This window comes from Mustelus asterias, chromosome 7, assembly GCF_964213995.1.
Source record: "Mustelus asterias chromosome 7, sMusAst1.hap1.1, whole genome shotgun sequence".
Classification (NCBI taxonomy): Eukaryota; Metazoa; Chordata; class Chondrichthyes; order Carcharhiniformes; family Triakidae; genus Mustelus; species Mustelus asterias.
Window position 1 is genome coordinate 76,117,006 of NC_135807.1, and position 12,046 is coordinate 76,129,051.

Below are 12,046 nucleotides of genomic sequence, written 5' to 3' on the forward strand. Positions count from 1 at the left end.
ATTTTCCTGAAAAGTCGAAGTAGTTTGTTTGGGTTCGGGTGAAAAGACAGATTTTTTAGTCAGCGTTGGCACCGCTGGTGGCAAGGCCAGTTTGTCTCCAGTATCTCAGCAGACCCGAGCTGAAATATGCAGCTCTTCTGGCAATTATTCATTATTTGTACATGAAAGCTTTGATGAGAGTCATTTTCTTTAGTCTGGTGTCTGCTCACTCTTGATTTATTCAACTTGGCGGCTCCAACATAGATTTCACACCTTCCATCCTACAACTTCGCATAACTCAAAATGGTATCCTACAGCACCTGAAATTGTGGGGGCAATTTTCCAGCCCCCTTCACAGGCACAATTCCTGTTCTGACCAAAAACTCTCGCAAGAGGGCCATACTGGGATTTTCCCAGTGAGGGCGTGAACCACGCACCCCATTCTCTCTTCCATCTTCTTCCATTGGATAAAGGATACAAAAGTCTGAGGACACGTACCAACCGACTCAAGAACAGCTTATCCCCTTCTGCCATCAGACTTTTGAATGGACATACCTCACATTAAGTTGATCTTTCTCTACACCCTAGCTATGACTGTACAATTCATTCTGCACTTTCTCCTTTCATCCTCTATGGAGGTATGCTTTGTCTGAATAGCGCAAGAAACAATACTTTTCACTGTATACCAATACGTGGGGCAATAATAAATCCAAAATTGGCAGGACTTGCAGATAGTGAGGAGCATTGTCAGAGGCTACAGAAGGATATAGATAGGCTGGAAATTTGGGCAAAGAAATGGCAGATGGAGTTCAATCCTGATAAATGCGAAGTGATACATTTTGGTAGAAATAATGTAGGGAGGAGTTATACAATAAATGGCAGAACCATAAAGGGTGTAGATACGCAGAGGGACCTGGGTGTGCAAGTCCACAGATCCTTGAAGGTGACGGCACAGGTGGAGAAAGTGGTGAAGAAGGCATATGGCATGCTTGCCTTTATAGGACGGGGCATAGAGTATAAAAGTTGGGGTCTGATGTTGCAGATGTATAGAACGTTGGTTCGGCCGCATTTGGAATACTGCGTCCAGTTCTGGTTGCCACACTACCAGAAGGACGTGGAGGCTTTGGAGAGAGTACAGAGGAGGTTTACCAGGATGTTGCCTGGTATGGAGGGGCTTAGTTATGAGGAGAGATTGGGTAAACTGGGGTTGTTCTCCCTGGAAAGATGGAGGATGAGGGGAGACTTAATAGAGGTGTATAAAATTATGAAAGGCATAGATAGGGTGAACGGTGGGAAGCTTTTCCCCAGGTCGGTGGTGACGTTCACGAGGGGTCATAGGTTCAAGGTGAAGGGGAGGAGGTTTAACACAGATATCAGAAGGACATATTTTACACAGAGGGTGGTGGGGGCCTGGAATGCGCTGCCGGGCAAGGTGGTGGAGGCAGACACACTGGGAACGTTTAAGACTTATCTCGACAGCCATATGAACGGAGTGGGAATGGAGGGATACAAAAGAATGGTCTAGTTTGGACCAGGGAGCGGCACGGGCTTGGAGGGCCGAAGGGCCTGTTCCTGTGCTGTATTGTTCTTTGTTCTTTGTTCTATGTTCAATCAAAAAAACCTGATTACCATTCACTCAAATGTCTTTAACTATTCAAAACCAGCTTAACACTGTATCTGTTGTCAGATTGCATAAATATTGCAGGAAACACCGAGATTCATATTCGTGCACAGCTGAAGACTATTTGCTTATTATGGCTGGAATTTTCCAGCTGTTCACAACAGTAGGATCTTCTGGTCCCGCCAACGGCACACCCCCGCCACCCCGTCACCCACCAGCGTGACGCAGTGCCGGTGGAAATCACTACTGGGTCTCCTAAAATGGAGAGCAGATGTGATGACCAAGCCGGAGGCTTGGAGGCCAGCGTAGCCTTCAGGTGGTCAAGGACATCGCAGGGCAATGTCCTGCATGGCAAGCTGGTACTGCCAGGATGGGGCCAGCAGGGAGTGAGGCCTGGAGAGATTGAATAAGCTGCAAAGGTTAAGTGGAAATTTGATAACGATGTTGAAACTTTTGACAGAGTAAGTAATTGTTTCCAGTGTCGGAATGGTTGGGAATCAGAGGATGCAGATTTAACTTGTTTGGCAAAAGAAGAAGTCTTTTTAAAAATTAGCAAGTTGTTTAATTTGCTCTTGAATTTCCTGACAAGGTAATGAAAGCAGATTCAATGGTATAATTCAGGAGGGAACAGGATAAATAATTGAAGGGAAAAATTTACAGGGTTGCGGGGAACGGACATGGGGATGGGATTAGTTGGGAAGTGCCACCAAAGGATTGGCGGAGAGATAGGGGGTATTTTCTGGTCTCCCCGCAGTGTGTTTCTCGCGCTGGGAAGCAGCATGTCATTCACAGCGGTGGAATTTTCTCATCCCGAATGGTATTTCCCATTGACTGTACCCCATGCCGCCGGGAAACCTGTGGCGGGACGGTGCCGTTGGCGGGACCGTGCCATTGGCAGGCCCAGAAGATCCTGCCAGTGTGAACAGCTGGAAAATTCCAGCCAAAATAAGCGAATAGTCTTCAGCTGTGCACGAATATGAATCTCGGTGTTTCCTGCAATATTTATGCAATCTAACTGACAATATCATCAACACCTCAGATAAGAATTAATTTTAATATTTTGATTTTCTTGTCCAATTTGAGAATTATTCATTTATACATTTATTCAAAAACAATGGACAGCAAAATGTCTGACTGGAAAGAGTTACTGAACCCAGCAGGATGAGAGATAAATATATAATCATTAATTCAGCATATTGCAGTGATCTTAATAGTTCTTCTGTACATGCTGATTCAACACTATCAAAAGGTGCTGAATTGACATCTGCATGTAAAATAATTACTAGTGGAATGGCCCAGGTTAATGACTGCACACATTCAGATATTAAATATTTCCCCCGCTGAGTTCACTAGCTCTTGTCTTTGTTCAAGCATTTTCAATGCCAAAAGTATTATAATTTAGCTATGGGAATGAAAAGGATGTTAAAATTAATGATAACTTGTTTTTAGTTTTCTGGTTGGGCGGGTCATCCCCTTTAAGTCCAGGCCGGACTGATGATGTAAATGAATATGATTAAATGGCTGGGAAAAACTGTGACAGACAGTTTCATTGTAGGGTTATGTGAGGTCATCTACTTTGTACTCGAGACAGATCAGAGTATTTTCTAAATGGTGAGAAGCTACAAACTGTAGAGGAATACGAAGGTTTAAGGATCCATGTAAGCAATCACTGAAAACAAATTAACATGTTCATAAAACATAATTGAAAAGGCTAATGGAACATTAGTCTTTATATCAATAGGGCTGGAGTATAAATTGGTGGAGTCATGTTGCAATTGTATAACATTCTGCTTCAACCCCATTTGAGGTACTATGTTCAGTTCTAGGCACTGTATCTCAGAAAGGATACATAGGCCTTAAAGGATGCACAAGGGTTCACAAGAATGATACTAAGTTAAATAATGAGGAGAGATTACATAGACGAGTCTTGTGTTCCCTTGAGTCTAAAAGATTATGGGGTGATCTACTTTAGGTGATTAAGATGATTAATCAAGTAGATAGCAAGAAACAATTGCCTCTGATGTTGTGTTGATTGTCCCTTTAAGGGCAACACAGCAGAATAAGGATCACCTGGCCTGGGTGACCAATCAGGACTTAGAATGGGGAATCCCCTCGGGGGGGGGGGGGGGGGGGTCTCCTCAGCAGAGGTATTTTAGAACCAGCTGCAAACATGCAACTACTCTACATGACTTGTTAATGAATCCCTTGTTGCTTGTTAATGAAGTCTCCGAAAATGCATCATTACAGGTGGGGAGAGAAATAATCTTAAAATTAGAACTAAGCCATTTATGGGTGAAGCTATGAAGCATTTCTTCATGCAGAGGACAGTAGAAGTTTGGAGCTACCCCACCCCTGCAAAAAAAAAAGCTTTTTACGATAGGTCAATTCAAAATGTCAAAACTTGGATAAAAATATTTTTATTATGCAAAGTGATATGGAGATGTGGAACCAAAGAAGGTGAATGGAACTCATGCACAAATTATTCACAATGGGGAGGCGATGGCCTAGTGGTATTATCGCTACACTATTAATCCAGAAACTCAGCTAATGTTCTATGGACCCGGGTTCAAATCTCACCATGGCCGATGGTGGAATTTGAATTCAATAAAAAAAAATCTGGAATTAAGAATCTACTTATGATCATGAAACCATTGTCGATTGTTGGAAAAACCCATCTGGTTCATTAATGTCTTTAAGGGAAGGAAATCTGCTGTCCTTACCCAGTCTGGCCTACATGTGACTCCAGAGCCACAGCAATGTGGTTGACTCTTAACTGCCCTCCAAGGACTACTAGTAATGGGCAATAAATGCTGGCCAGCCAACAACACCCATGTCCCACAAATGAATTTAAAAAATCTAACCAAATGACAGCACAGGCTTGTGGGCCTAAATGGCCTACTCATGTTCTTATGTTCTAAAATGATTTCTACCAGTTAGGCTCCTGGGTAATAATATATGGTGCTTTGGGTCAGCCTTCACTAGGAACAGTGTAGAAACTATCAAAACTGATTTCAATTTGCACCATTCAGATCTGAAGAAACTCATGCGATCTGTCTGAGTGAATAATCAAAAAGGAAAAATTTCACCTGATAATCTACTTTGATGAAATTATTGAGGAAGCAAACAGCAGAACTCCCAGTGATATTCTGGTGAATCTATGCTGAATGATTTCTCTGGCTTTTCTGCTCTTTATATAACAGGAATACAAAATTGCAGTATTCTAACTGTGACCTCAGCAATGCTTAGTACATATTGTTACAGACGGGGTGAGAGACAACAGCTGAAATCCTTGTTCCTTCCTCAACTGTCTGCAATTTGTAAGCTTTTGAGAGGAAGATCTGTGTGTGTGGTTTTAACCCCTGAATGTGTGGACAATTTGAATAACCAGCAGCACGCTTTTCAGAAAAAGGATTGCTTATTTACACGCTCACCCCAAAATCTAATGCCACCGCACTCACTAACACAGTCACATGCACAAACACACTTGAGGAAAGTGCAGATGAAGAGAATTGCTCATCTTTACAAGTTATAAGCAAAACGAATGGTCCATAATTCACACGATTGTCTTGTTCTGGAAAACATGCATTTCAGGTCTGATGAATAAGATGTCTTCATTCCTGAAGGATAGATTAGATGAATCCAAAGCCATTTGCCAGAGTTATTCCAGGATTCTCCGGAAAGTCTTTCTGCAAGTCCATTAAATAAATTATTTGTAGTTTTGTTACCAGGAGGTCAGTTTGCTGTATTGGAGGACCTGAAAAGGAACAGGCTTGGAGAGTTTGTGGTTTTTTAGACATGGACGTTGCTGCCTTTTCTGATGCTGGGTCTTTGTGCAGGCAGCATTTAAAGATTACAAAGGGACAAACATGTTGGCCTTACCATGTGACTCTTCACAATGGCAGCTCCTTTTCCAGATATGGTGAAGGCCTTGGGTTAATTAATCACCTCCTGCTTTATTATTTGAAGACATTCATCCTGAGGAGCTTTAGACAATCACCTTCTTTGTTTCAAAAAGCCCCATTCTATTCAGGAATATCTCCTGACGCTTTCAGGGTAGTTGCAATTGACAATTCTTCATCTGGAATGTATCTTTTTGTCTTTGAGACAGTGAGGCAGTTTTTAAATACAGAAGACAGGTCTTAGAACATAGAACATAGAACAGTACAGCACAGAACAGGCCCTTCGGCCCACGATGTTGTGCCGAGCTTTATCTGAAACCAAGATCAAGCTATCCCACTCCCTATCATCCTGGTGTGCTCCATGTGCCTGTCCAATAACCGCTTAAATGTTTCTAAAGACCTTCAGACAACTTTGCAGCACATTGTCCACTTGTTAAAGGAAAAGTTAATTTCAAAGAGTCCGCATTGAATAAGGTCTGTACCTGAAAGGTTAGGAATATGATACATCTTTACTGGGCATGATAATAGTTATTACCATTTCAATCTCTTACTCCGTTTGAACTGCTGTTGTTTCCAATGGGAGGGGGTAGAAAATCAGACACATTGGCCGGAATTTTACCGCCTTGCCCAGCGAGGTCGTAAAATCTCACCCACCCATTGTCATTAACCTTCACTGCTTCCAGGATTCCCTATAGGAACTGATGGAAGCCATCCAATACTACCCGGATATGGGTGAATTTGTTCAAAATACACTTCATTATCAAGTGTGTCTGAGTGGATGGCAATATTGGGGGGCATGAAGACATGGCAAGTCAGATAGATCGTGGCTGAGGGGTAATGCTTTGAGGTCCTGACACTCATCTTGAGAATTGGACCATTGTCTTGCCAGCCTGGCTATACCCCTGCCTCCATTCGACTGTAGGCCCAACTCCATCCCACCCCTGCTTCCCCAATATGAAAATACGACCTTCTAAAGGAGATGGGTCTGTCGAGTCAGAAAACTTGAACCTCCTGCCCCCTCCACACAAATCTGGTCCATAATAACAAAAGAGAGGAAAGGCAAATGGTGATTATAATGGTAAAGTAAAGAAACAGTTGATATGTCCAGGACCAGATCAGATGCATTCAAGAGAGAAGGATGGAAATTGCAGAGGTACTGACCACAAGTGTGAGGCAGTGGTATTGTCACTGCACTCGTATCCAGCGTGCTTAAAAAGGCATACAGGAGCCTGATTTTTATAAATAGAACCATGGAGTACAAAAACAAGGACATTATGAACAATCTTTATAAAGTAGCGGTTTGGCTTCAACTGGAACATTGAGTCCCATTCTGGGCACCACATTTGAACTGAGGTAGCATTGGGAGCACACTGAGAGAACGGGAACAATCTGATTCAAGGGGTTGGAGTTGAGGGTGGCAAGGAGAGGCGAGAACAGGATTGCAGGAAAAAGGCAGTAGAGTGGCTCTGGCTGAGTTCTTGAAGAGAGCTGCACAGAGACAATAGGTCAAATGACGACCCCCTTTGCTGTAACCACTTTAGGATTCTATGAGGTACTGTTCCTTGAGTTTACTTTGAGATGAGCTGAAACAGAGTAGGAGGCTGAGGAGGTTGAACAAAGTTGAAGTAGGACAGATAAAAAAGTGAAATAAAATGGGAGGATTGGACGTTACACTGACTATAATATACTGGTGCTTCAATTTCAATAATTAAGTTTGAACCCAATTGAGACCAGTGTATGTCTTTTCTCTGTGTTACTGATAAATGTCCTGTGTGAAATGGGATTTAGCCTATCTCAATTCAGTCAACTCAGCATTACTCTTCTCAGATTAGATAAAGTAATCTTGTTGCCCCATTAACGGCAATAAGTAAGGCAAACTATGTATAATCAGATAAGATGCATTCATTGTGATTGACTAGGCAGCAATTTCCTCCGACTCCCTGGTATTACATTGTGACAATGTGACAGATTCTAAAATGTGCTAGAATGTAAGAAAACACCTATGAAAGTGACTCATCCCACACCCTACTCTCCCTCAGGAAACACAATAGGGTTAGATTTTCCAGATATTGGTTGTTCCGGATGTTGTGCCTATTCAGGTTGCAGGGACAGGATGAATTTTAGTATTCAGGACAAATGTCCCACATCTGTCGAGGCACAAGTTCCAAAGATGCCAGAAGAGTGGCGCCCTGCCAAAGACCATTATCATGCCAGAGAGTAATAATGAAAATAATAGCCAATGCTATATTTCTTGCCTCTCTTACTATGAGTACTTGAGTGTGCACCCTCAGTGTGCATATGCTACGTTTGGTCAGACAGCTGGGTTCCAAGGCCGTTTATAGAGCCAGAGAGGGAGGTGAAAATTCTGAGCCTGAGGAGGGAATTCATTGACTGAAGATTAAATGCGTTCTGCAGGTGTGTGCAGTGGCATTTCTGTTTGCCCATTGTTCAATGTCAGTTCTTAAATTGAGTCTACGTTCTTGCACAATGATCAGGGGGAAAAAAATGACCTAACACTTCAACCTTTTTGCTTCAGGACCTACAGGTTTACAATTCATCCCTTGTCAGACCAAGAGTGGTTGGAGAGTGGGTTGGTCGTGAGGAAACTGATGCTGATCCTTTGGCTGCAGAGATGCTGCAACCTCCAGTTCCCAGAATTAAAGATGAAAATGAGGATAGCCACAGCTCAGGAAGGTAAACACTAGGAAATATGTCACCAAGGTTCCCAGTGACTGGTGTTCCTTCTTAATTTTAATCTGGCCACAACTTTAAATGGCCAGTACTTTATGATTATAATGCCAATAAATATTATCAAATGTAACAAGGTAAGATAGATAATTTTCTAAATACAGCTTTCAAATGCATTCAGCACCTTATTAACTTCTTCAGCATGTTATCAAAATATTTGTGTATTCACTGTGCAGCATTTGACCTAGTGTGACATTATGGAACCCTACTAAAATGGCAGTGAATGGGAAATTTGGGGAAATGCTCCTCTGGTTCATGCCTTAGCTAGCACACGGGAAGATGGTTCTGGTTGTTATAGACCAATCTTCTCAACTCCAGAACATTGTTGCAGGAGTTCTTTAGGGCAGTGTCCTAGGCCTATCTTTAGATGCTTCATCAATGACCTTTCCTCCACCATGAAAGTCAGAAGTGGGGATGTTTGCTGATGATTTCAGTGTTCAGTAGAATTCACAATTTCTTAAATACTGAGGCACTCCATGCAGATAGCAAGACCTGAACAACATTCAGGCCTGGTTGAGACAATTGGTCTCCAACAAACACGACCACCTTCCTTGTGTTTAGAAAATTATCTATCTTATCTTGTTACATTTAACAATATTTAAAAGTGGCAAGTAACATCATGTCACACAATTGCCAAGCCATGACCATCTCCAACAAGAGAGTGCTCTTGTTGACAACTTAACCGGTATTACCATCACTAAAATCCTCCTCATCAACACCTTGAGGGTCACCATTGCCCTGAAACTTAACTGGGCCATTCACATAAATGCTGCAGCTACAAGAGCAGATCGGGGACTGGGTATTCTGTGGCGAGTATCTCACCTGCTTTAGCCCAGTGGTTGCAGATTTGGAGGCCTAAAGAGGCTGGGAAAATAGCAGGAATCCACATTGAGATGGTGCCAATGCATTCCCATGCTGGGTAATTTTCCCCTGGGATGGGATGGGAAGCAGATCGGTTGCCTGGACATTGGAGGTGTGAGCCAATTTGCATAGTTAAAGTCCAAATTAGGGGTGATTTTGTGATCCCTCCACGCCTTTCCCCTCCTCACAGAGGTGGCTTCACTGTGGCAGGATGGAGGGCCATTGGAACCAGAGGCTCCATGCATAAAGTGGGGCTGAATGAACAAAAATCTGCAACTGTGACCCAAGTGTACCCTACGGATGGGTATTCTTCCAAGCCGATTGACCTGTGAAGAGAGATTGAGTAGGTGAGACCTATATTCCCTTACAAGAATTAAAGGTAGCCTGCAGTTTACAAGAATTAAAGGTAACCTAATTGAGACATAAATTTTAAGACCTGACAGAGTGAACGTTGAAAAAATGTTTACAATGGCTGGGGAATCTGAAACTAAGGTCCACAGTCTCAGAAAAAGAGATTGGCCATGTAGGACTGAGATTGGGAAAAATGTCACCACTCAGTGTTATGAATTTGTGAAATTCTCCACCCCAGATAAGCTCACTGAGAAAATACTGGAAAATCTCAACAGGTCTGCACCATCTATAAGGAGAGAAAAAACCTGCTGAGATTTTCCAGCACTTTTTCTTTTGCTTTCAGATTCCATTATCCACAGTAATTTGCTTTTAAGCTCACTGAGTGTATTCAAGAGATCGTTAGAATTTTAGATACTAAGGAATATACGGATAGGGAAGATGAAGCTGAGGCAAATGATCAATCATGATCCCATTGATCAGACTCATAGCACCAAAAAGCCTACTCCTGCCCCCAGTTCTTACGTGCTTGCAAGAGTGGGGAGGAGACAGTCAAAGTGGTGATCGGAGGGCGGGGACTTTAATGTGACTAAATTAACAGTATAATGTGAGCAAGGTTACACCCTCAAACATGAAAGAGGTTTTCTCAAACGTGCAAGATGTTGCTCTAAATAGTTACAAACCATAATTATTGATTGTGAAGGACACAGACTACATAGATTCCTTGGGGTCAGGCAGCAGTACGGGCCGCTACCTGCATATCATGCAGAAACTGGGGTTTTACAGTAGCCCACTGTGCTGCCTGTCCCCGGGGAATCTGTGTTGTCAGCAACACGGTAAGAAGTCTCACAACACCAGGTTAAAGTCCAACAGGTTTTTTTGGTAGCAAATACCATAAGCTTTCGGAGCACTGCTCCTTCGTCAGATGGAGTGGAAATGTGCTCTCAAACAGTGCAAACAGACAAAATCAAGTTGCAGAATACTGATTAGAATGCAAATCCTACAGCCAGCCAGGTCTTAAAGGTACAGACAATGTGGGTGGAGGGAACATTAAACACAGGTTAAAGAGATGTGTATTGTCTCCAGACAGAACAGCTAGTGAGATTCTACAAGCCCAGGAGGCAAGCTGTGGGGGTTACTGATAATCAGCACAGCCAGGCAACCTTTTCCCTCAGGAGGCCTGGGCCGGTGTTGATGTGCTGTCATATTTGGGCTGACTGCAGGTTTAACTGGAATTTCCCAAAGCTAACTGCCATTTCTGAGCTTTGAGCATCCTCATCAATCCAATATTATCAGCACTTAAAGTGAAGGCTCAAACTTTGCTGAAAAGTTAATTCATAAATTAATGTTTATTTTATATTAACAGTTTAAAAATATAGCACAGAGCTGGATTTAATGTTCCTGTCATGGGCCTTGGTGGGAAACCTGCTTTGCTTCATTGAGGAGGCCCGACTGAATAAAGTGCCTTTCGGGCACTTAGCTGGCCAGCGCCAGGTCCTCCCTGGGATTTAGGATGCTGCTGCTGATAATGCAGTGAGGCCTTCACCAGAGACCACTGTGGGATTCCTGGAGAGAGGAGAGTAGGGCAGGTTGGGGGTTTGCCGGGGAGGTCATCAGTGAGGGGGAGGGCTGTGTCACACGTACCAAATAAACCTGTTGGACTTTAACCTGGTGTTGTTAAACTTCTTACTGTGTTTACCCCAGTCCAACGCCGGCATCTCCACATCATCACACGTAAAGGGACAGGGGTGACTCTCAGAGGGCATTAAATCAAACCCATGTTTTCAATGCAACAACACAGAAGTCAAAAAGGGTTTACTGTGACTATTATTTAGCAGTTGATTTGAACTGCCCCCATGGCAGCTTGATTATTCAAAATTACCTAGTTATTCCAAAATGTTCTTGCAGCACAAAGTTGGAGCAGAAGAGTAAAGGCTTAAGACAGCAGCAGCAACAGCACAAGAAGCTTTTAGCTGCAATGCTATCCCAGGATTCCTTTGACTCAGTGCACAGCGCTACACCATCTGTGCCAGAAGAAGACATAGAGGATGAGGACGATGCAATGGAATTACTGGGTAAGACACCTGGCTCTATCTTAACACACAATTATAGGAATACATTCACAAGTGCCAAATTACAGATTTTGTTCAAAGCATTCCGCATAACCATCAGTAAAAGAATAGATTTCCAGCATCCACAGTATTTTGTATTTTTATAAAAAGATGAGCTTTTGTGATGCACAAGCGCTACATTATTGCCGCTCAATAGGAAGAAATCTTTCATCTCAGCATGAGACCATACAGCAAGGTATAGCATATCCTAATTATAGCCTTTGCTACATAATCTATGATCTAAGAGTTTGCAAGAAATTTGAAAGCGCTAGGATTACCTCAGCGCCTGGAAAGGAAAAATATGATTAACATTTTGGATGGAGGTGTTTTCATCAGAAGTCTTGCAGGGGAGTTCCCTTTTAAAGTTTTAGTAAAGCAAAGGAGAAGGCAAAGGAGTTCAAATTAAAGAGTGGAGCGATTCACATGCAAGTGTCACCACCAGCAGAATGTTCTTCTATGCCTGCCTGCTGTTCATGTGA

At 42.7% G+C, this 12,046-nt stretch overlaps 1 protein-coding gene across 1 annotated transcript in view; it reads left to right on the forward strand.

The window, feature by feature from the left end:
* The window catches only part of c7h8orf34 (chromosome 7 C8orf34 homolog), a 408,768-nt gene that overhangs the window by 199,556 nt on the left and 197,166 nt on the right, over nucleotides 1-12,046 (forward strand). The window contains exons 6-7 of the mRNA XM_078217096.1: nucleotides 8,036-8,193; nucleotides 11,365-11,531. Of these exons, the coding sequence (XP_078073222.1) occupies nucleotides 8,036-8,193; nucleotides 11,365-11,531 (325 nt within the window). The remainder of the gene's footprint in view (nucleotides 1-8,035; nucleotides 8,194-11,364; nucleotides 11,532-12,046) is intronic.